Genomic DNA, 26,246 nt, shown 5'->3' with positions numbered 1-26,246 from the left:
GTGTGGAGGACACTGTTATGGGGGGATATGTGGATGATATACTGCTATGGGAGATGTGCGGATGATATACTGCTATGGGGGATGTGTGGAGGACACTTATGGGGAGATCTGTGGATGACGCACTGTTATGGGGGGATGTGTGGATGATACACTGCTATGGGGGATGTGTGAATGACACACATATAGCATCTTATGTAATGGGGGTCACTATTCACACAGGGACAATATACTGTGGAACATATGATACTGTGACTAGCATAAGATGATCCTATGCTGGTCATAGTATCATATGTGTCACAGTATATTGTCCCTGTGTGAATAGTGACCCCCATTACATAACGCGGGCCCTGCTCACAGCAGTCTTTATATGTAAAATCTTTTTGTGTAAGGCTCCAGCAATGGCTCTGCTTTCTTCTGTAACAGTACTCCCTATCAAAGCAGCGGTCCGGCCGGCACGTGACGTCACTCACTCATTCACGCTCCTCCCACTTCATTAATGAAGCAGGAGCGTGAATTAGTGAGTGAGGTTACATTGCCGGCCGCTTTGATAGTGAGTACTACTACAGAGGATTGCGCTAGTTTAAAGCAGAGTCACTGCTTGAAGATTACATAAATGGACTTTACATATTAAAACTGCTGTGAGCGGGGTCCGGTGTAATAGCCGCAAGTGAAACAGCAGTTGCCGGCCTCCAGCCCCTCCTCCCTCCCCGCTGATACATCGCAGGTTGCGCTATGCAGCAAAGCGGCCGGCGATGTATCAGTGTCAGACATTTAAAAAGCGCACCATTCGCTTTATAAGACGCATTGCCATTTTCTCCCCACTTTTTGGGGGAGTGCGTCTTATAAAGCAAAAAATAATTAAAAAAATTCTAAGAAAATGCTGCTTGAGGCCCAAATTTTTCATTTTCACAAGGGGTAACAAGAAAAAAAATGCACCCCACAATTTGTTACCCATTTTGTCCCGAATACAGCAGCACTCCATATGTTGTCATACACTGTTGTATGGGCACACTGCAGGACTTAGAAGGACCCTATGGCTTTTGGAGGGCAGATTTTACTGGAATAATTTTCAGGTGCCATGTCACATTTGAAGACCCCCTGAGGTACCCCTATAGTGAAAGCTCCCAAAAAGTGACCCCATTTTGGAAACTATCCCCCCAAGGAATTTTTCCTTGGCCCAACAGGTGTTTTGATATAATTTAGAAACACTTGGCCGTAAAAGTGAAAAATTACATATTTTACAAGAAAATGTTGCTTTAGCCATGTTGCTTTTTCATTTTCACAAGGCGTAACGGGGTGTAATGCACCCCAATTTTTTTTACCCATTTTCTCCTGAATGTAGCAACACCCCATATGTGGTTGTAAACTGCTGTATGGGCACACCGAAGTGCTCAGACGTGAAAGAACACCATGTGCATTTAAGGCCTAGTTTGGTGATTTATACAGCACTGCCGACAACTAAAAAAGACACCTGCAAGAAGTGACCTCATTTTAGAAACGTCCCTCACAGAATATACAGTACCAAAGGATGTAGTGAGCATCTAGACCACACGGGGGTTTTGCAAAAATGAATTCAGATGCTGCAAAGTGAAAATTGCAATTTTTACACAGATATGGCATTTCAGTGCCCAATATGTTGTGCCCATCGTGTGCCAGTGTGAAAAGTCAGTCCTCATAGGCTATATTCACACGACTAAGTAACGGCCATCACACGGCCATTTTTAGCACCAGTGAAAGTCTATGTGGCCATTCACATGGCCATTCTTTTAACAGCCAGTGACTAGCGTCCGTCCAAAAATAGGACATGGCCGGACGGACCCCATTGAAATCAATGGGACAGTTTTTAACGGCCGATTGACAGGATTGCACCCGTCTAACGGCCGTTAAAAACTGGTACACAGGCCATTTAGGCCTCTTTCACACGGACGTCATGGTTTTGGGCCGGATAAGATGCGTGTGCGTCGTGGGAAAATGCGCGATTTTCCACGCAAGTGCAAAACATTTTAATGCGTTTTGCACGCGCGTGAGAAAAATCAGCATGTTTGGTACCCAAACCCGAACTTCTTCACAGAAGTTCAGGTTTGGGTTAGGTGTTGTGTAGATTGTATTATTTTCCCTTATAACTTGTTCACGCAGCCCGGCTTCTCTTCTTTCTTCAGGACCTGGGTAAAGGACCTTCGATGACATCACTGCGCTCATTACATGATCCATCACCATGGTGATGGATCATGGGACGGACCATGTGATGAGCGCAGTGATGTCACCACAGGTCCTTTTCCTACTGCACAGCAAAGATGAAGACAGAAGAGAAGCCGAGCTGCGCGGACAAGTGAATTAAAGGGATTCTGTCATGACATTTTAGGCCTATAACCTAAACATATGGCCAGGTCCGTCCAAATAGCATGTATTCGAAACTGTACTTATTAAATGTGCATGTGGCTCTATTAGCACATAAAACAGGTTTTTATAACCTGTCATTCACCTACTTAAGGTGCCCAAGGGGACGTCGCTTCATACTGGGTGCCCGGCTGCAGCCATCTCCGTCTGGTGCCCAGCGCCGCCTTCCCAGTTGAAATCGCCGCCTTCCTCACCTCAGCCCCGCCTCCGCAATCGTCCAGGCCCCTCTGCCAGATCCCGCGCGTGCGCACTAGGCATAACCTGAGGGGCCGGACGATTGCGGGGCTGAGGTGAGGAAGGCGGCGATTTCAACTGGGTAGGCGGCGCTATTTTTAATTTTTTTTTAACCCCTCCAGCCCTATTTTAGATACCGGAGCCTATACCGGGAGAACGGAGCGGCGCCCTGGGATAATAGTAAGTGCATGGAGATCCCTGGGCGCCGCTCTCCATGTCTGTATACTTAGTTTAGATTTTTTATTGTAGTGAAAGGTCCTCTTTCATACAGAATGCATAGTACAATAGGGCTGGAGGGGTTAAAAACCATTGTGAGGGATCATGTGACGGACCATGTGGTGAGCGCAGTGACGTCACCACAGGTCCTTTTCCTACTGCACAGCAAAGAAGAAGACAGAAGAGAAGCCGGGCTGCGCGAACAAGTGGATTAAGGTGAGTTAAATAATTATTAGTATTTTTTTAACCCCTCCAACCCTATTGTACTAAGCATTCTGTATTAAGAATGCTATTATTTCCCCTTTGACCATGTTATAAGGGAAAATAATAATGATCGGGTCCCCATCCCGATCGTCTCCTAGCAACCGTGCGTGAAAATCGCACCGCATCCGCACTTGCTTGCGGATGCTTGCGAGTTTCACGCAGCCCCATTCACTTCTATGGGGCCTGCGTTGCGTGAAAAACGAACAAAGTAGAGCATGCTGCGATTTTCACGCAACGCACAAGTGATTCGTGAAAATCACTGCTCATGTGCACAGCCCCATAGAAATGAATGGGTCCGGATTCAGTGTGGGTGCGTTCACCTCACGCATTGCACCCGCGCGGAAATCTTGCCCGTGTGAAAGAGGCCTTAGGGGTTAAAAAAAAGGAAAAATTCACCTTATCCACTTGCTTGCGGTGCGGCAGTCTCTTCTCTCTTCATTAAACAGGACCTGCCGAAGGACCTGCGATCTGCGTGGTGACGTAACCACTTGGGAGCGCACAGTGACGTCATCGCGCACCTTCGGCAAGTCCCGTTCTGTGAAGAGAGAAGAGACTGCTGCAGCGTGAGCAAGTGGATAAGGTGAAGGTTTGTTGTTTTAGTTTTTTTTTTTTGCTGCGGGACACTATGGGGGCATTATATAAACCATGGGGGACATTATAAAGCTGGGGGCCCTAAAAAAATAAATAAAAAATAAACACACTATGGGGGACATTATTTAAGATGGGGTCCTACATTGGGGGCATTATTAAAGCTAGGGGGGGTTAAAAAAAATTATATACACTGTGGGGAACATTTATTTAGCTTGGGGCATTATTTTAGCTGGGGGCCTACCGTCCTGTGGGTGTTCTCAGAAGGGTCGGTCAAATTCATCTATTTTTCATGTCCGTTTTTAACGGACATGAAAAACTGATGCAAAACGGACATTAAAAATGGACACACGGCCAGAAAATGGATGCACACACTGATGCAAAATGGCCATGAAAAACTGACAGTGTGTCCGTTTTTAACGGCCTTTTTTTTTTTTTCACCGTCATGTGCATGAGGCCTTAGGCTTCGTTCACATCACCGTTCAGCCTTTTCGTTCTCCTGCCCCGTTTAAGAGCAGGAGAATGGAAAGGACGTATTCGGCACATAACTGAGCCGAACGGAGCCTAAGAACCCCATAGACTATAATGGAGTCCGTTAAGTTTCCGCTCAGAGGAAGATTTTTGAAGCGGAGACAAAAGTCCTGCATGCACAACTTTTGTCTTCTCTCCAAAATCATCTTCTGAGCGGAAACCTAATTGACCGCATTATATGGGGTCCTTAGGCTCCGTTCGGCTGTTATGTGCCGAATCCGTCCTTTCCATTCTCCTGCTCTTAAACGGGGCAGGAGAATGGAAAGGCTGAACGCTGATGTGAACAAAGCCTTAGGCCACTTTCAGACGGACGAGATTTCCGAGCGGGTGCAATGCATGAGGTGAACGCATTGCACCCGCACTGAATCCGGACCCATTCATTTCTATGGGGCTGTGCACATGAGCGGTGATTAACGCATCACTTGTGCATTGCGTGAAAATCGCAGCATGTTCTATATTGTGCGTTTTTCACGCAACGCAGGCCCCATAGAAGTGAATGGGGCTGCGTGAAAATCGCAAGCATCCGCAAGCAAGTGCGGATGCGGTGCGATTTTCACGCACGGTTGCTAGGAGACGATCGGGATGGGGACCCGATCTTTATTATTTTCCCTTATAACATGGTTATGAGGGAAAATAATAGCATTCTTAATACAGAATGCTTAGTACAATAGGGTTGGAGGGGTTAAAAAAATATTAATAATTATTTAACTCACCCTTATCCACTTGTTCGCGCAGCCCGGCTTCTCTTCTGTCTTCTTCTTTGCTGTGCAGTAGGAAAAGGACCTGTGGTGACGTCACTGCGCTCATAACATGGTCCGTCACATGATCCCTCACAATGGTTTTTAACCCCTCCAGCCCTATTGTACTAAGCATTCTGTATTAAAGAGGACCTTTCACTACAATAGAAAATCTAAACTAAGCATACAGACATGGAGAGCGGCACCCAGGGATCTTCCTGCACTTACTATTATCCCTGGGCGCTGCTCCGTTCTCCCGGTATAGGCTCCGGTATCTTCAGATTTTCGGCTCAACTGGGAGGAGCCTGCTCTTGTTCTCCTGAGCGTCTCCTTCTCCCAGGCTGTAGCGCTGGCCAATCGCAGCGCTCAGCTCATAACCTGAGAGTTTTTTTTAAATGGAACCCCTGAGAAGTGACCCCATATCGGAAAACTACAAGCTATTTAGTTAGGGATGGAGTGAGCATTTTGATCCCATGGGTGTTTTGTAGGGGACTGTGCAAAATTAAAATTGTACGTTTTCCAAAGATATGGCATTTCAGGGCCCAGTATTTTGTGCCCAGCTTGTGCCATCTGAGACACACCGCACCCCTTAAATTGTTAGGTGGGTTCTACTGGGTGCCAAAAATGTGGAGGTACACTGCTGTTTCGGTACAATGCAGGGTCCAGAAGGGAAATACCTTTTGGCTTTTTCAGTGCAGATTTTGATGGATTAGGTTACGGGCGCCATGTTGGTATTGACCAGCCTCTGGGTACCAGTACAGCTATTTCTGACAACCGTAGGTTTATATTTCCCTCAAAGGAGCTGTGTGAGGGATAATTTTTTTGCAGTATGAGTTGCCATCTTCATTCATTCTATTTTGGGGTAGATGCGACTTTTTGGTCACTTTTTTTCCCGCTTTTTTGGTATGCAGGATAAACTTTATTCTGCTGATCAGTACGATTACAGAGATACCAATTTAATATTTTTTTCAATGTTTTACTATTTTTTCACAAAGCATTTTTGAAAACAAAATCATGTTTTTGCAACTCCATTTTCCGAGAGCCATATTTATTTTTTATTTATTTTTTATTTTTCTGCCGATGGTCTTGTGTGGGGGCTTGTTTTTTGCAGGATGAGTTGATGTTTTCATTGGTACCATTTTTGGGTACATAGGGCCAGATTTATCATTAGCTGAAGTCAGAATAATGGAGTGAAAAAGTCGCAAAAAAATGCGCAAATGCTAAAACTGCGCACAAATTCTGCTCTGCACTATGCTCGCCAGTTTTCTTAAAGTGGGCGTGTTTTCTTATGTAAATGAATCTCTAGACAGATTTACTATTGGGACTATTTAAAAAGTCGCAAAAAAATGCGCAATTTCACTCCAGTGAGGACCATGTTTATCTTATGAGACTTTTTAATAGAACATGCAACTTTTTCGTAAGGACGTGCGACTTTTGTAAAGCTGCTTACTGAAAGATAAACTGCTACCGCCAAACCACATTTATTACAGTCTTAAAGGGCCGATCATAAATCTGACTTGGCTAAAACTGACTTTAGCCATATGTGAAAGTGGAGTGAGCTGTCAGAGTAATGATAAATCTGGCCCATAGTACTTTTTGATTGCTTGATATTACACTTTTGTGAGGCAAGGTGACCAAAAATGGCTGTTTTGGCAGTTTTTATTTTTTACGGTGTTTAGTTTTATAGAGCCAGTCGTTACCGTCACCGCAATACCTAATATGTCTATTTTCCTTTTTTCACAATTTTAAATGTCTTGATTATGGGAAGGGGGCGCTTTTTTTATTTACTTGAAACTTTTATTTTGTAAAACACTTTTTTTTTCACTTTTTATTTCTGTCCCACTATGGCACTATCCCCTCTACAGTCGTGGCCAAAAGTTTTGAGAATTACATAAATATTGGAAATTGGAAAAGTTGCTGCTTAAGTTTTTATAATAGCAATTTGCATATACTCCAGAATGTTATGAAGAGTGATCAGATGAATTGCATAGTCCTTCTTTGCCATGAAAATTAACTTAATCCCAAAAAAAACTTTCCACTGCATTTCATTGCTGTCATTAAAGGACCTGCTGAGATCATTTCAGTAATCGTCTTGTTAACTCAGGTGAGAATGTTGACGAGCACAAGGCTGGAGATCATTATGTCAGGCTGATTGGGTTAAAATGGCAGACTTGACATGTTAAAAGGAGGGTGATGCTTGAAATCATTGTTCTTCCATTGTTAACCATGGTGACCTGCATAGAAACGCGTGCAGCCATCATTGCGTTGCATAAAAATGGCTTCACAGGCAAGGATATTGTGGCTACTAAGATTGCACCTCAATCAACAATTTATAGGATCATCAAGAACTTCAAGGAAAGAGGTTCAATTCTTGTTAAGAAGGCTTCAGGGCGTCCAAGAAAGTCCAGCAAGTGCCAGGATCGTCTCCTAAAGAGGATTCAGCTGCGGGATCAGAGTGCCACCAGTGCAGAGCTTGCTCAGGAATGGCAGCAGGCAGGTGTGAGCGCATCTGCACGCACAGTGAGGCGAAGACTTTTGGAAGATGGCCTGGTGTCAAGAAGGGCAGCAAAGAAGCCACTTCTTTCCATAAAAACATCAGGGACAGATTGATCTTCTGCAGAAAGTATGGTAAATGGACTGCTGAGGACTGGAGCAAAGTCATATTCTCCGATGAAGCCTCTTTCCGATTGTTTGGGGCATATGGAAAAAGGCTTGTCCGGAGAAGAAAAGGTGAGCGCTACCATCAGTCCTGTGTCATGCCAACAGTAAAGCATCCTGAGACCATTCATGTGTGGGGTTGCTTCTCATCCAAGGGAGTGGGCTCACTCACAATTTTTCCCAAAAACACAGCCATGAATAAAGAATGGTACCAAAACACCCTCCAACAGCAACTTCTTCCAACAATCCAACAAGAGTTTGGTGAAGAACAATGCATTTTCCAGCACGATGGAGCACCGTGCCATAAGGCAAAAGTGATAACTAAGTGGCTCGGGGACCAAAACGTGATGGACCCTGTGATTGGAGCATGTGATCTGACGTCACCAAAGGTCCTTTAGCCCATAGTTCATCTTTTTAAAGAACTAAAGACCGGGAGAACTACGCGAACAAGAGGACAAGGTGAGTTAATTTTTTTTATTTTTTAACCCTCAATTGATCACCTACTAAGCATTCTGTATTCAGAATGCTATAATTTTCCCTTATAACCATGTTATAAGGGAAAATAATACAGTGTATAGACAGTCACCTAGCAACCGTGCGTGAAAATTGCAGCGCATCCGCACTTGCTTGCGGATGCATGCGATTTTCACGCAACCCCATTCACTTCTATGGGGCCTGCGTTGCGTGAAAAACGCAGAATATAGAGCATGCTGCGATTTTCACGCAACGCATAAGTGATGCGTGAAAATCATCGCTCATCTGAACAGCCCCATTGAAATGAATGGGTCCAGATTCAGTGCGGGTGCAATGCGTTCACCTACCGCATTGCACCCGCGCGGAAATCTCGCCCGTGTGAACGCAGCCTAATTCTGACAAACTCCAAGAAGTGATTATGAAAGAATGGGTTGCTATCAGTCAGGAATTGGCCCAGAAGTTGATTGAGAGCATGCCCAGTCGAATTGCAGAGGTCCTGAAAAAGAAGGGCCAACACTGCAAATACTGACTCTTTGCATAAATGTCATGTAATTGTCGATAAAAGCCTTTGAAACGTATGAAGTGCGTGTAATTATATTTCTCTACATCACAGAAACAACTGAAACAAAGATCTAAAAGCAGTTTAGCAGCAAACTTTGTGAAAACTAATATTTGTGTCATTCTCAAAACTTCTGGCCACGACTGTACGATGCATTGTGTATTGAACTGTCTGTTGCCTAGAAGACCCAGCCTGGGGGGGCCAGGTCTCATAGGCTTCTGTAGCTGGCAGGCTGTGATGTCTGTGGAAGGCATTGGGCTGCCATCGGGTCCCCATCACTGCAGCACAGGAACCCAGTGGAGTGAGAGAGGGTGCCCCCTCACTCCACCAACCTAGTACATGCCGCAGCATACAAGGGGTTAATTATTGTCACCGATGCTGGTGGATAGTGTCAGTAACAGCCAGGCCCCTGCCGCTAATCATACGAGCGCAGCTTCTACACCCTCCCAGGGTTATACGCCAGTGCGACATTTTGTTATACGTGTGTTTTTGTGCTACATTCTACACTTTGGAGTCGAGGGGGGGGGGGGGGACCCCAATAAATGTACACCTGGAAACAGGCGTAAATCTTGGCGCAAAAACGACTCCAGTCAGGGGACGTTGTAGTTTCTACGTCTGGTGCGCAGACTGCCGGAGGCGAGCCTTATAAATTATGTGCATCCTGCGCCAGCACAAAGGGGTAAAAAGACCAGATAAAAAGCTGGTCGCCCCCATTGTATAGCAAGCACAAGTGACTAGTCTAGGGACCTGGCATGGCATCCATTCCCTCCAGCCAGGGGTCATCATGAGTGCCACTGATTGCTGCCTGCCCAATAACACTCTGCATCACTATGGCCCCCTAGTACCCTGCACAGGTGGGGGTCTCACCTTCCAGGCATTCATAGCACCTTATGAATGACCTAAATAACAATTTCCCTTTAACATAGTAACAAAACAAACCCCACTGAGGCTGTTGTGTAAAATAACACAGCAATAGGCGCAGCTTCACTCCTGAGGGCTGAACTGGAAAGTCACTCTGCGCATGTGCAGTGGGGCGCGCTTTATGACTGACACATACCCGGCGACTTGGTGAGCTGTAAGTCACTACTAAAGGGCTGGAAGTGGAGAGACTCGGTATAGACTGTTACGCCGTTGCTTCTCTTATTATTCGTTTTGCCCACAAGAAAGATGTCGGGGAAGGGCGGAAGCGGTGTAAGCAGTCACGTGACCACACAGTCCCGTGTCCTGATGTCTGCAGCCTAGAGTTATGTGTACGTTGCACGGCTCGTCACGATGCAAGGCAGGTGCTTGTGTGCAGGATGGGTATAGCTGTAGTAGATTATATGCAGGATTTACTCCAGTGTTCGCTACTTTATCTACTGTGTAGAGTAAAGCTCCTTTTCCTGGTCTGCTATGGATGCCATGTTACTGTAGGTTTTCCTATGCCCTGACCTATCGAAGATTCAGCTTATAGCACATACGACTTAAAGGGGTTGTTTGGCAGACCTGTAAAAGGACTCTCTGGGGTCCCCCTCTGTCAGACACTGCTGCAGTCAGTCTGTGGTGGCAGTGCTGACCTGCTCACCTTTGTGTCACATGATCAGTGGACCTGACACCAAGGGAGCAGGTTAGGGTGGATTCACATCACATTTTAAGCCTCCATTTGATGTATACGTTAGGGGAAAAAAAAAAGGATACTACAACGCAGCACACCACGTTCTTTTATCCTGCACAGTCCGGTAAAAAAAAAGTATACTTTTTTTTTTTTTTTTAACAGTAGAACTGTATGGTGAGTGGATGCCACTGTATGGTAGCTGAGGCATCCTTACACGTTAAACGGACGGAAAAACGTGATGTGAACCCAGCCGTACTGCTGTGGCCAGCGATGGGGACCCGAGCGAGTACCTTTCCCTTTCCAACCTCTTTGTTGTAATCAGCCATGCCTGTAAGGATGGAGCTACACGCTGACTTATGTCTGAGAGAATCATTTGCATGGTTATGTTATATCTGGGATTTGGTGCAGAAGCAGTGGTTAATATATTTATTTATTTGGGGGGGCTGTCGCAGCTGCACCATGTCAGGAGTAGCATCACGACCGCATTGGCCATCACCAAATGAGATGTGGCATTGTGATCTTAATCACGTGCAGCACATTCACTGTGTAGCCCCAGCCTTACCCCCACTAACGTAGTGTTGCCAACCAGCCAAAAAATGTGCCTAGCAGCATGTTGGTACGCACATTAGTTGTTATTGATCGCACGTTTTTGTGGGTAAAGCCGCAGTTTACCGACAAAATAGCATTAAAGGGGTTGTGTCACTTCAGCAAATAGCATTTATTATGTAGAGAAAGTTATAAGTGGTTACCCAACCCCTATAATGCCCGGCCCCCTCACACAGGTTGTACTTACCTTGCTCCCCGGCACCCGCGGCGATTCTGATGCCCACACGGCCGCCGCTGCATACCCCATATTGCTTCCTTTGCTGGCTGGATTAATTATCCCACCACATTATACGCTGCTCGTTTCCATGATTACGTCCACCCTGCAATCCAGCAGCAGTGGTCGTGCTTGCACACTATAGGAAAAAGCTCTAGCCTATGTGCGCGTCCATGGTCCTGGCCACCAGAGAGGCTGGCGCTTTTTCCTATAGTATGCAAGCACAACCACCACTGCTCGATTACAGGATGGTCGTAACCATGGAAATGAGTAGTGTATAATGTGATGGAAAAAGAAATCCAGCCAGCAAAGGAAGCAATACAAACAATCACAATACATTAGTAAGTGCCTTGTATTCACTTTCTCTACATGATAAATACCACTTGCTGAAGTGACACAACCCCTTTAATGGGGTTCTGCAGTTCTTTTACACGGATGATGTCTCCTCTAGACAGATCCTCAGCATCTGATCTGTGGGGGTCCGACACCGGGGACCTCTGTTGAACAGCTGTTTGAGAAGGCAGCGGCGCTCTAGGAGCGCTGCAGCCTTCTCACTGTTTACCGCTGGCCCACTGACGTCACGACTAGTATCAACTGGCCTGGGCGGGTAAGCTCCATTCAAGTGAACAGAGCTTAGCTGCGCCCAGGCCAGTGATACTTGTTGTGACGTCACTGGGCCTGAAGAAAACGGAGAGAAGGCTGCGGCGCTACTGGAGCCTTCTCAAACAGCTGATCAGTGGGGGTCCCGGGTGTCGACCCCCACCGATCAGATGCTGATGAGGATACATCATCAGTGTAAAAGAACTGCAGAACCCTTTTAAGGGATCATGCACACAAACGTATTTTTTAGGGGTGCACCGAAATGAAAATTCTGGTCCGAAACCGAAAATTCAGGATGCCCTTGACCGAAAACCGAAACCGCCATGTAATGATATTATTAACTAAGCCACATATTATATAACATGGTGCTTCCTCATACACAAGTGATTGTACAAAACAACAGTGCAAGAAACAGTTGTAAAACCAACCTCAAACTGTAAACAGACGTAGCCTCAGGTCAAGAACAAATTTTTGCTGGGCTACACAATTTTTTTTAAATGGAAATAAAATAACTACACACAACTTGGACTGCTTTCGTTTTAAGTAAAAGTGGCAGGTTTCTTTTCAAGAACAAAAGTTGCTCAGCTTTCTCGCACGAGAGACTGTTCCGCTTCTCATCAAGAACATGAGATGCTGCACTGAATAGTCTCTCGCTCTCTGTGCTGGTGCTTGGGGCAGATAAATATCTGCGTGCAATCCGTGCAAGCAATGGAAGGCGATCTTTGTTCATGCGCCAGTAGTCAAGGGGATTGTCGCTTCTGGCGATGGGTAGTTCAGCAAGGTAAATCTCCAGCTGTTTTGTATCAAAATGCTCTAGGTAGGAATCACTCTGGTGTCACCCGTGACCTACATATAATTAATTATAATAATAATATAATACTTTATTAATTATATTTGTTTACATTTGACTCTGAGTGCTAGTCAGACTCATGGCACTATTTTTAGAAACAACAAAATGTCGGATGGGTGCGAAAATTGTTACAGTACAGTGACAGTCAGCTTTATCTTCCTGGAGGCTAAGACACAATTAGCCTCCTGTACATCAGGGCAATCATCATTTTAATATATATCTAGGTGGATGGCTTCCCACAGGATTGGGGATTCTTACTGAATCTATGTAATTAATTTTATTAACAAATATAATTACTTACCGCAGGCGATCTTACAGCAGTGTAGCAGTGCCCCACTTCTCTCACGGCACTTCCGGTTTGAAGGCTGCGCGGCGGCAGTGTGCGGTCTTCTCACAGCGCGGATGGTGAGCTACTTGGTGGGTGACAAATCCCACAAATCCCAAACCCCATATTTTCTGCCGATATGTACCAATATCGGCCGAAATGGATTAGGCTCATTTTCGGCCGCCGGAATTTTTTGGTCCGCATCTGATCTGCATTCTTTGGGGGTCGGATGCGGACCCATTCACTTTAATGGGGCTGCAAAAAATACGGATGAGCACGACGTGTGCTGTCCGCATCCCCGGAGCTTCTAAGTTTCCTATAGTAAGTATAGCAGTGATGCAGTTTACATTTATTCATGTTTCCAGCGTTTGCATGTGTCGTTGCGCATGGCAGTGTGAACTAGGAAACGACGGCTCTACCAAGAATTTCTAACATTGGGCTTCTTTCCACAGGAGTAAAGATAACACGGTTATGGTAACACAGCTGGACAAAACCCACAAGTCAGGTGAGCAACGTTCCCTAAGAATCTGAATGGGAGCAGCACTGCTATGGCATCAGCTGATCGGTGCGGGTGTGGCTGATCAGATATTGATAGCCTATTCTGAGGAAAAGACTCAGAAAACACCCCTTTTAATGTTGTGTTGTACAGATCACTAGGGGGTATTTACCAAGGCCTTTACACCACTATTGTGGCATAAAAAAGCCACAAATTATCGCACACGGCGTATTTGTGCCATAATTTGCAACTTTTTTTTTAGCTTCTGCAACTTTTTTTAGTGTGGTGAGAAAAGGGGCAGGGCTAAGCAGGAGGGGTGGGGTCTGTGCAGCCCTCTGGATATACTATAACTTATGGCAGAAACTGGCGTAGATCTCATTTGCTGGCGCTTAGAGGGGCGGAGATGCGCCTAATCGTTCAAGGGAGATCAAGGCAGGCAAGGTTTATCTCTGACAGATTCACATAAAACCTGTACAAAACAAAATAATGGCATGTTCCAATAGCTTATGGAGTTATTCTTCTAAGACTAAGGCTACCTAGTGACTTCTGGTCATGCAAGTTTAAAGGGGTTTTCCGGTCTTTTACTATTGATGACCTTTCCTCAGGATAGGTCATCAATATCAGATCAGATCGTCCAGGGAGACAGTGCTCACGTGCCGTCTCCCTTCTGTCTTTCTGTGCGCTGCTGTATGTCTGTGGGGCAGCAGTGCACAGGAAGGGAGATGGCATGTGCCCACTGCGCGCGCTGTCTCCCCGGACAGCTGATTGGCAGGGGTGCCGGGTGTTGGATCCCCGTCAATCTGATATTGATGACCTATCCTGAGGATAGGTCATCAATAGAAAAAGCCTGGACAACCTCTTTAATATCACAGAAGTAGCACTGCCAGTCATGCAGAAATCCAGCAGGTTTGGACTTGGGCCTCTTTTACACGAGCAAGTTTTCCGCGCGGGTGCAATGCGTGACGTGAACGCATAGCACCTGCACTGAATCCTGACCCATTCATTTCAATGTGTCTGTGTACATGAGTGTTTTTTTTCACGCATCAGTTCTGCGTTGCGTGAAAAACGCAGCATGTTCTATATTGTGCATTTTTCACGCAGCCCTGGCCCCATAGATGGTTGCGAAGAGATGTTGATTGTAAACCTTCAGTTTTTTATCACGTGCGTGAAAAACGCATCAAAACACATTGCACTCACGCGGAAAAAACTGAACGCAATCGTAGACTAAACTGACTGAACTTGCTTGCAAAATGGTGCGGGTTTCACTGAATATACCCTGAATGCATCCGGAGCCAATCCGTTTCGTTTGTGTGAAAGAGGCCTTACACTGACCTCCATGGGAACCTACTGGTCACAACATGCCCACCTACACTATGATTAGGCGCAAGGTATCTGGTGCCTCACGCATACAAGGAATGGTTCAGAACCAAACCAAAAATAAATGGATTGGGCATTTCTATGAGGTTCTTCAATAAGATATACGCTGAATTAAAGGATTTAAAATTTTTAGCCACTGATTCCCAAATACCTTTCACTAGTTATAATGGCTCTTATTGTCTGGGGAGCAATCATTAGGAGAAATAAAATGGCCGCTGTCCTATTCGTAAACACAGAACCTGTCCTGATCACACAGAACACCGAGGTAACGAGCCGCCTCAGTATTTTCATTTTCTTACTTCCCGGAAAACCACTTTAACAATGATAAATTAAACAGGGTTTTCCAGGATAGGTTATTAATATCTGACTCCTGCCCCCCCCCCCCCACCAGGTGAGCGCTGCAGCAGCATCTTCCTAGGCCAGTGAAGTGTTCTTCATCGGTCACATGGCCTAGGTCAAGCTCAGTCCTTTTCAAGTGAATGGGCGGGGCACAGGGAGATGAGCGCTTCCATTGTGGAAGCGCTCATCTCCAGTCATCTGTATCGCCGTCCTCAGGACAGCGATACAGATGCCTGTGCTGCGGCAGGGGAGGGAGAGGCGTGTCCCTTTCCCTTCCTCTGATAGGCTGCAGGCACTAGGCCGGCAGCCTATCAGAGGCCGTCGCAGGCCGGAAGAGGCCTGCATCGCATCACTGACATGGAGGTAAGTATGTGTTTTTTTTAAAAATATATACAATGCTGTTATTACTGGCACGGGGGGGCTGTTATTACTGGTGGGGGGGGTCTGGGGTCTGTTATTGCTGGCACGGGGGGGGTCTGTTATTGCTGGCACGGGGGGGTCTGTTATTGCTGGCACGGGGGTCTGTTATTAATACTGGCACATGATTGGGGGCACTATAGGGGCATCTACTGAGGCCACAAAGAAGGGGTATTTTATATGGGTGCTCTGTACAGTACAATTTTATACTGGGACACATTATGGTGGGTACTATGGGGAAGGGGGGAGAGGAGTACTATGGGATCATCTACGGGGGGCACTAAGAAGGGGTATTTTATACTTGCAAATTATGGGGGACACTGAGGGCATCTACTGGAGCATTTTATACTGATACATTATGGGGGACACTAGGAGGAAGGAGGGTGTGGAGCACTATGGGGGCATTTACTAGGGGCACTATATAGGGGTATTTTATACTGGCACATTATGGGGGCACTATAGGGACATTAGCTCAACTGGGGGCATTACAAGGGGGTATTTTTTGCACTGTCACATTATAAGGAGAATTATTTCTACTGGGGGGGGGGGGGGCTTTATTACTCCCCCATGGAATGACCCCCTAGTAGCAGCACCAGCCTCTCCCCGCTCTGCTATCCCTCTGCCCCTTCTCCAAATCCTTATTAGGAAATCTTTCTCACTAGGATAAAACACAACATCAGCTCCACCGAGCCCCCGGCCAAAGTGTTGAAGTGGCGTCCGAGATCCCCAAGGGCCAAGTCAAGTAATTGTAAGTTTTCATGTGAAATATGTTTGTTATACACATATAGCCTACACTGTGCTACACAATATACAGTATACCGCTACACTGTGCCACACAATATACAGTATACCGCTACACTGTGTAGTCTGTTCTATAAGCACCATTGTTTTGTGGCGGCGGACAGAAAAAAAATCTGAAAGTGCCCCTCCCGAGACCAGGCTCTGGATCCGCCACTGGCTGCACCACCAAGCACAGCCGCCATACAGTGTACAGCTTGGTAAGCTGTGAGGAGGCCACAGTACTCACAGGGGACTTGCGGCCTCTACAGACAGCTAATTGGGTGGGCTGGCCATAGACCCTACAGGGAAATTTCCAGGTAAGCCGATTGCTAGGGGGCCTCCCGAGCCCTCCTCACGGCTGCTGGCCAGGTACATAACGATCTGATCCTCTCAACATTAATTAATGCTAGGAGCATATGTACTCGTGTGCTCTGCTGAATTCAGCGGTGTCCTCAGTATGGTGATACAGCAGTATTTTATGCTGCACTGTGGTATTTAGTTATGCTGGGATGGTATTTTTTGCTGGCTTCGCTTACTTGTGTTGGCCCTGCCTACTGTCAATTTGCACTCGCCTACAACATGAGGCCACTTTTATTTTTATTTTTTTCCCAGGGCCCCTTCAAGGTCCCAGTCCACTGTCCACCCCAGGTGGCGGATATAGATGTCCTGTCATTCCTGGAAAACCTTTTGAAGTCTTAATTTTGTGGTCTGCTCCCAGGGCCAGGCTTTTGAGTGTGGTTTGGTCTGGTTTAATAAGCTGGCATGCAACCTTCAGCCGCGTGTCCTATGATCCCCCTAGCATCTGCACACAGAGAGCAGGGAATAGTTTGACCTCACAAAGATGGCTTAACTCTTCACAGGACAGTGAGAAAACATGAAATGGACATGGGTAGGAGCCATAAACACCACAGAGCAGCATTAACATGAGTGAACCCATTAAAGGGAACCTGTCATCAACTTTATGCTGACCTCACTGAGGGCAGCATAAAATAGTGACAGAAATGCTGATTTCAGCGGTGTGTCCCTCATGAGCTAAAAGTAAGTGGTTACCGAGAACCAGCATCTTAATCATTGCAGCCCAGGCCTTTAAAAGAGTCAAATCTACCTGAGAAGTGTCCTGGTTATTCCTAATCTCCTGCTCTCCCCGTCCATCTGATGATGATTGGCAGTTCTCTCCTAGAGAGAAAGGGAGACAACTAGGTAGAAGCCTGTCGGTCATCAGCAGGTGGTCAGGGAGAGCAGGAATTCATGAATAACCAGGACTCTTCTCAGGTGGCCATGACTCTTTTCCAGGCCTAGTCTGCAATGATTGTGATGTTGGTTCTCGGCAACCACTTACTTTTATCTTATAAATGACAGACCGCTGAAACCAACTCACCTGTCTCTACTTTACTCTGCCGTTAGTATGGGCAGCATAAAGGTGATGACAGGTTCCCTTTAAGCTTGTTCTGTATAATGTTCTGGTTCTTGACTTTTTACATGTTCTTTTTGGTTAATAATCTTTTTCTGAAGGTTCAAAGACATAAGTGCAGTCATCATTGATCTGACACCATGGCTTCAATGATGGATGACGATGAAGGCTCACCATTGTTGCGATCCTCAGATCATAGGTAAGATAAAAAAATATTAAAACTAACTTTGAAGTAATGTTTGTAGCAGTGGCGTTACTAAACCCAGAGCATTTCACCACCACCTGTCATGTTGCCCCAAGTTTATGGAGATTGGAAAGTAACAAAATTCCATAACTGAAAACTTAAAGGCAATGGCACCTTTTAAAAAGGATTTTTTATTTATGAACATTAAAGGGAATCTGTCACCATGACTTTGGACTATTAACTGCAGTAATACATGGGTAGTACTGCATATAAGGTGTCCAAATCGCTATTTTTTATTTTCCTACTGCACCTCGTTCTCAGCACTCAAAGCTGTGCTGAAAAGTACCGTCTGGAGAGGACTCGTGCGCATGCACGGCAGTCCTGACGATGTATTTCAGTGCAGCTTTAGGGCTCATGCAAACGACCGTATGTATTTTGCGGTCCGCGAAACACGGATCCACAAAAAATACGGATGACGGAAAAGCTGGCCCCTAATAGAGCAGTCCTATCCTTGTCGGTAATGTGGACAATAATAGGACATGTTTTAGTTTTTTTTGTGGAATGGACATACGGAAACGGATTGCACACGGAGTAACTTCCGTTTTTTTGCGGACATGTTGAAATTAATAATTCCGCATACGGTCTGCGGAATGGACACGGAAAGAAAATACAGTCTTGTGCAATGTTGGTCAATGTTGACAACGGAAGAACAAGGAGGGGATAATACTGGAATTAATAGTCCAAAATTGTGATGACCGATTCCCTTTAATAACTCAAGGTATGCACTAAGACTGAGATTTATCACAACCTGAACTCTAAAATTCTATTTCCAGAAAGTTGCAAAATAGGGCTTTTGACCTTTTTGGGCTTAAGAGGGCGTGGCCAGTCGCAGCAACAAATTTATCTTTATTTACGCCAGTTTTCTGACGTAAATGAAGCCAGAAATCTACAGCAACTCTGAGCTGTCGTAGATTTATGGTTAGGCACACGGAATGCAGGAGTATGGTCCTAATTTATGACTAGGCATGAGGCAGAAAGCACCAGTTTTGATAAATCTCTCCTCTTATTATTTAAAGCATATCTGCGTGATCAACCCTAGTAAATCCAGCATATTGCCTGTTAAGGTTGATCATGCTGAGTGCAACGGCATCTCTCTTGCAGCATCCAGAGAAATGTGTACTTTTATGTCAGTGATATAAGCACCAAGGGGCTAGCCTAGTCCCTTGGAGCACTGCTTTATGTCCTTCTTTTCTCCATTGCCACTCCCCCACTGTTCGGATGCCTGGCCCTGAAATCTCTGTGCATGAGCAGCTTTGATCTCAGAGAGTTCCTTACCTCTTTCTGAACACCTATATGCGACATATCTAACCACACACTAAGGCCTCTTGCACACGACCGCATGCCCTCTGAGATTTACAGTCCGTGAGCGGGCCATATGTCCCGGAGCGGCATTGATCATGCACACGGGACTACACAGCATCATAGATTACAATGATGTGCACGTCAGGCCGCTATTGTCCTGCACTCATAAGATCATATGAGTCCATGACTACAGCCCCGCGGGTGGCCGGACGTCCACAGCATCATTGTGTGCAAGAGGCCTAATACACAGTCCTCTCTCTCTCTAAACTGCAATGTCGTGTATATATATGCTCCAGTGCCCATGCGGGCTCCAATATGTGGGCCGTACCACTCAGAATCTTAGGAATCGATTGAATTCACGTTGTTCCAATATAACGAAAAAATACGCAAAACACCGTGTCTCCCAACACTTTGCACAGGTTCACTCTGGTGACGCGTCCCTCATTAGATTAACCCCATAGAATGGGTCCCAAATCCTTCCAATGCCTGTGCAGGAAGGAAATGTATTGGATTTTTCGCTTCAACTCTCTAACTCCGTTTGGCCTTAACGAATCATTGGAAGACAATAATTACTGAGGGAAGAATAATAATAATGTAATTCAATTTTAATTTTTTTTCCCTTATCCCTTTTACTCATATTTATTCACATTATACCTTCTTCAATCTATAATCTAAATCTACTGATTAATTATAAATGATCAATTAATTATTTACTATTCATTCATCATTCTTTTTTACCTTGGTTAGGCTACTTTCACACTCGCGTTTTGGGCGGATCCGTCATGGATCTGCAAAAACGAATCCGTTATAATAGTCCAAAAGCATGCATCCGTCATGAACGGATCCAGTTGTATTATCTGTAACATAGCCAAGATGGATCCGTCATGAACTCAATTGAAAGTAAATGGGAGACGGATCCGTTTTCAATGGGAGAAGGATCCAGATTGTGTCAGAGAAAACGGATTTGTCCCCATTCACTTACATTGTGTGCCAGGACGGATCTATTTGGCTCAGTTTCGGACAGCGGACAGCAAAACGCTGCAGAGCGGAATGGAGGCAAACTGATGCATTCTGAGTGGATCCTTTTCCATTCAGAATGCATTAGGGCATTCCCTTCTCTTGCGTTCCACTGGGCCGCTGCCACGCCCCCTACTCGGACTTAGACCTCCGTTTCCGGTGCCCAAGACTGGCGGACCAAGGCCTGCCCACCCTTGACATCTTCATCATCAAGCATTTTTATTATATTTTATGGCAGGGTGGATTTGATTTAAATCATAGTTTTCTACATAAAGACTAATTCTTGCTGGTATAACTTATAATATAAGCAACGCAATAGTGGATAGCTCACCACCTCTCCCAAACGGAACTGGTGCTCTAGCCTAAGGACTGATCACCCAATCAGTCTAAGGGTAATATAATGAAGAAAATATAAGGCTGGCACTCAAATATGTGAAATCAATAGAAGTGACAATTTATTACATAAAAACCAATACAATGCACAATCAATTAATTAAAATATATAGGAGAATACACAAAATAAAGAATGTAAAAATGCCGCAGATTAAAAATGCACTGTGGACTGCAATCTAGGGGTATTGTATCCCTTGAGAAGCTAAAGATGTATCCCTTAGTTAGGTCTGTGTGGAAACTTATGGAAACAGTTTCTCTGTGATGTAAGGTAATGTCCTCCTTGGAATAATCCTCTGATTAGGATGCGGGCTGTTCCAGGAACGGCACTGTGGCCGGTGGTAATGGCAATTCCAGGAGAAGATATCAAGTTCCAACTAATGTGGATATACCACAAAGTAACTGTAAGGTTGCAGGTGGGGAGTAAAGCGGGACCGGTGTATCTTACCCTTCTGGTACGGGTCCGGTAGCTGGGAGGTCTCTTCCTCCTGCCGCTACTCACCACGATGCCCCGGCTTCTGCTCACGCTGTTCGGCGTCCTCGCTCGAGACTGTCGTGTCACGTGATACTTGTCTCGCGGGATTTGCCTTTCAGGAAGTTCAATCTGTTCTTTCCTCCGGCTACTTTCGCATTAGATATCTGTGGAGCGCTCCAACATCCGAAAGTCTTAAGAACTTGTTTAGTGATTCCAGGTCATTCTTTGGGGGTGAACTCGCCAGACGCGTTTCGGGGACGTCTCTCCCCTTCCTCAGTCGCTCTGAGCCACTGAGGAAGGGGAGAGACGTCCCCAAAACGCGTCTGGCGAGTTCACCCCCAAAGAATGACCTGGAATCACTAAACAAGTTCTTAAGACTTTCGGATGTTGGAGCGCTCCACAAATATCTAATGCGAAAGTAGCCGGAGGAAAGAACAGATTGAACTTCCTGAAAGGCAAATCCCGCGAGACAAGTATCACGTGACACGACAGTCTCGAGCGAGGACGCCGAACAGCGTGAGCAGAAGCCGGCGCATCGTGGTGAGTAGCGGCAAGAGGAAGAGACCTCCCAGCTACCGGACCCGAACCAGAAGGGTAAGATACACCGGTCCCGCTTTACTCCCCACCTGCAACCTTACAGTTACTTTGTGGTATATCCACATTAGTTGGAACTTGATATCTTCTCCTGGAATTGCTATTACCACCGGCCACAGTGCCGTTCCTGGAACAGCCCGCATCCTAATCAGAGGATTATTCCAAGGAGGACATTACCTTACATCACAGAGAAACTGTTTCCATAAGTTTCCACACAGACCTAACTAAGGGATACATCTTTAGCTTCTCAAGGGATACAATACCCCTAGATTGCAGTCCACAGTGCATTTTTAATCTGCAGCATTTTTACATTCTTTATTTTGTGTATTCTCCTACATATTTTAATTAATTGATTGTGCATTGTATTGGTTTTTATGTAATAAATTGTCACTTCTATTGATTTCACATATTTGAGTGCCAGCCTTATATTTTCTTCATAACTTATAATATGCAAGTAGATAAAGATTTTTAGAATAACAATATTATATTAATAATATTATTAGTTTGATTAGGTTGATTCTGTATTCATAGGTTTGAAGAAGTTAGGATTAAGATCTTTTTCTCAACTCTGTTCATGTTATAACATTTTTGCTGTGAAGAAGAGGCATGTGATCTCTGCTGAGTCAAATTCAGTTTTGAGAACTGCAAAAGTAAACCAAGCATCTGTGATAATATCTTGCGGGCAGAGAAACTGCCCAATAATCTTTCAAAAACCTCTGGAAGAGCATGACATTGTGAATGGACAAAGGGGGAAACTAACTTTCATTAGGGAGAGAGCACCGTAATCATTGTGAGGAGACTTTTAGGCCATACATGCTCCTCTGGAATTCTGGGAGGGAAGAAATGCAAACGAGCTCTTAACAAGCTCTGCCTCTAATGCCACCAGATGTAAGGCAGCTATCCTATAAGTCAATGTTCAGCTCTTAAAATAAGCCTCGAGACATGACTTGGATATTAAATAAGCCAGCACCTCATCTGCAGACTGCTGTTTCAGACATAGGCCTCTTACCCAGTTAAGCCAGTATTCTCTGCTCTGCACTGATGAGGGGCAATCACCCCGAAACAGCAGTCTGCAGATGAGGTGCTGGCTTATTTAATATCCAAGTCATGTCTCAAGGCTTATTTTAAGAGCTGAACATTGACTTATAGGATAGCTGCCTTACATCTGGTGGCATTAGAGGCAGAGCTTGTTAAGAGCTCATTTGCATTTCTTCCCTCCCATTCTGAATGGATTAATGGAATTTATTTACCAAAAAAAATTTAACATATACAGCCTTATTCTACATAATTAAAAAAAACTAATCTTTATTTCATGATGGAATAACCTTTGGATGGTAATATATTTTCCTCAAAAAGCATTTTATAAAAAAAAATCTGATTTTAAATAAAAAAAAATCATTGATTTTTATCCACCCTGTTTTATGGTATACCCTACTGTTTAATACCCCAGTGCATGTTTATAACCAATTTATTAAGTAATTATGCATTTGGCTCTGAGCCGAAAGTGACACTGTTTCCACTTCCGGTTCCTGCGGCCAGCCCACCTTTTTGACCTGAAGTTGCATCTGGTCCCTGTATATACAGTGGATATAAAAAGTCTACACACCCCTGTTAAAATGTCAGGTTTCTGTGCTGTAAAAAAATGAGACAAAGATGAATCATTTCAGAACTTTTTCCACCTTTAATGTGACCTATAAACTGTACTACTCAATTGAAAAACAAACTGAAATCTTTTAGGTGGAGGGAAGAAAACAAAAAACAAAATGAAACAATGTGGTTGCATAAGTGTGCACACCCTCTTATAACTGGGGATGTAGCTGTGATCAGAATTAAGCAATCACATTCAAAATCATGTTAAATAGGAATCAGCGAGGGTGACGGCGTATGGAGTAAGACGCGGGTCTCCAGTGCTCCGGTCACGATCCTGTCATAAATCGCTCTACAGCTGTTTCTAACAAGCGGCACAAACAACACAGACCTCCCTAAAAGCTTCCAGGACGGAGATTTACCTACCGCAGGGACCAACATGCCGGGGAAAAGAGGCAAAACGCCGCTCAGATCGGAGCGAGAGTAGCCGATCCAAGATTGCGCCGGGGAAGAAAACATGGCTGACGTGCTGACCGCAGTAAGCCAGGGAGCAGCGCGTGGCTGGAAAGATTTGCCCACAAGCCTCAGAAGTCCCTGAGGGGCACATGGGGAGATACGGAGGGGTGCAATTTGGCCACAGAGGAGGAGATCATAACACCGGAGGGTTACTCTGAGGAGGAACAGCAACCTCTGTCGCCACATAATGCTGTGTCTGGCCATCAAAGTAAAAGCTCTGTGAAGTGCAGTCATGTGACTGAAGTAGCAGAGCCAACATTAAAAGATATAATGGCAGCGATCGCAAGCTGCAACGCCACGCTTAAGACCATGAATACACATATTGGGAGCCTGAAAGAGGACATAGCGATAATTCGCCATGACTTACACAAAGTGGCGGACAGAACTACAGAGGTGGAACCGAGGGTGTCGGATCTAAAAGATGGCACCAAAACGCTGCATGATACCGGTAAAGCAACAGTAAAAGACATAGCGGCGCTGTATGCCAAAACCGACGATCTTGAAAATAGCTCACGTCGAAACAATATTCGGCTAGTGGGGGTGCCGGAGAAAACAGAGGGTCAGAACCCCACGGAATTCATAGAAAAGTGGATTGCTGAGAAATTCCAAGACAAAGGCCTCTCTGCACTATATGCAGTTGAACGAGCACACCGTGTTCCAACCCGACCACTACCGCCCGGTCGTCCACCTCGTCCAATACTTGCTAAGATCCTACACTATAGGGACAGAGACACTGTACTTAGAGCCTCTAGAACCCATCCTGACCTGAAGATCAATGGGGTACAGATCTCTATCTTTCCTGATTTATTCATCGGAGGTACAGAAAAAGAGGGCCCGCTTTGTGGATATAAAGAGGAGACTCTGTGACTTACAAGTCCAGTATTCTATGATGTTCCCAGCCAAGCTGAGAGTGGTGGCTTATGGTTCTGCAGTATTTTTTGAAGACCCAGATGCGGCACTGAAGTGGTTGGACCAGAATGAACGTCGACTGAGGAACCAGAACGTGGACACTTGAAGCATATACCCACTACCAGGCAGTATGTGATGTTTAAGTGGGACGGTCTGCATATCATATATATATATACAGCTGTTGATTAAGTTCAGTTGTCTCGGGCCTGTAGCTGGAGACGTACACTGGGTTGAGCGTGCGTTAGACCGAAGCTCCCCGGTACTATGGCAGTCCTAAGGGCTGGGGTGTACGGGACTGTACATTGTTGTGGACACTGTTGGGCCAGGTTTTTTCGATTGGCCCTAGGTTACAGAGGATATCTTGTTTCATATACAATTTATATGTGTTATCTGCACATGGGCAAAGGGGTGGGGGGAGGGGGTTACATGGTGTTGGTGATCTGCAACAGGTAACTGTACAACGCTATATTCCAGCAGGAGAGGGGGCGGGTTCTGTTTATGGACTGCTCTTCCTTTACCGGATGAGGGTAATAAGGCATCTGCTTAGACAGTTATATAATCAAATAAAATATGATGGGGCCAGCCATAAGGGTACTTAGTTGGAATGTGAGGGGAATGGCGGATGCCACCAAACGACAGGGTATCTTTCAATATTTGTCAAGGTTTCAACCTGCGATCTGCTGTCTACAGGAGACACACATGACCAAGCAAAGAATACATTTAATGAATAAGGCATGGATGGGGTACTCTGTGCATTCCGTCTTCTCCTCATATTCCAGGGGGGTTCGTATTTTGGTCAATAGAAATGTGAAATTTGAGTGTCTGAAAGAATGTGTAGATTCAGAAGGTAGAGTTCACTGTAATTTGCAGGGAGTGAGAATGGTACTAGCGACAATCTACATACCTCCTCCCTACTCTTCGGTACCTCTGAGATTGTTGCTGGAATTTTTGGCAGACTATCCAGAAATTCCAGTGCTGATAGTTGGAGATTTCAACAATGTATTAAGCGAAACTTTAGACAGATGCCATGTATCAGTAAAAGATGGAATTAATAACTAAACTCCCTTTGGTAGGCTAATAAAGGAAGTAGGGCTGACAGACGTGTGGAGAGAGGCACACCCGATGAGCAACAGTATTCGTGTTGCTCATCGACCTATAGCTCCCTGTCGAGAATAGATATGGGTCTAGCGAATGCCCACATGTACCCACTTATCCGGAAATCGGAGTATCTAGCCAGGTCCTTATCAGACCATTCTATATTTAGTGTAGAAATTGATATTTCTGGGGAAGCCAGACTGGGGATGAAGTACTGGCGTATGAACGCTTTTTGGTTGACACTGATAGGGGATACTACTGATTATAGCACAATCCCTGAGGGAATATTTTGAATATAATGAAGGTTCGGCCTCTATACATACAGTATGGGAGGCTATGAAAGCCTTTCTTAGAGCAACTCTGATTAAGACCATTAGTAGGATTAAATCCCGATTTAAAGAAAAAGATATACAAGTACATGCAGATATGAGGCTGGCAGAGAAAGCCTTT

General features: G+C 45.2%; 1 protein-coding gene across 3 annotated transcripts in view; it reads left to right on the top strand.

Moving 5' to 3' along the window:
* Positions 1-9,767: 9,767 nt before the first annotated feature.
* Positions 9,768-26,246, top strand: part of MFSD8 (major facilitator superfamily domain containing 8) — a 48,313-nt gene continuing 31,834 nt past the window's right edge. Inside the window, exons 1-3 of one of the 3 annotated variants that reach the window (XM_040418432.1) lie at positions 9,768-9,937; positions 13,303-13,352; positions 17,769-17,866. In XM_040418432.1, the coding sequence (XP_040274366.1) occupies positions 17,808-17,866 (59 nt within the window). In that variant the 5' untranslated portion in view covers positions 9,768-9,937; positions 13,303-13,352; positions 17,769-17,807. The other 2 variants (XM_040418430.1, XM_040418431.1) reach the window with 2 other exon arrangements.

This window comes from Bufo bufo, chromosome 2, assembly GCF_905171765.1.
Source record: "Bufo bufo chromosome 2, aBufBuf1.1, whole genome shotgun sequence".
Lineage (NCBI taxonomy): Eukaryota > Metazoa > Chordata > Amphibia > Anura > Bufonidae > Bufo > Bufo bufo.
The sequence above is the reverse complement of the archived record's forward strand: the minus strand, read 5'-3'. Positions and strand labels throughout refer to the sequence as shown.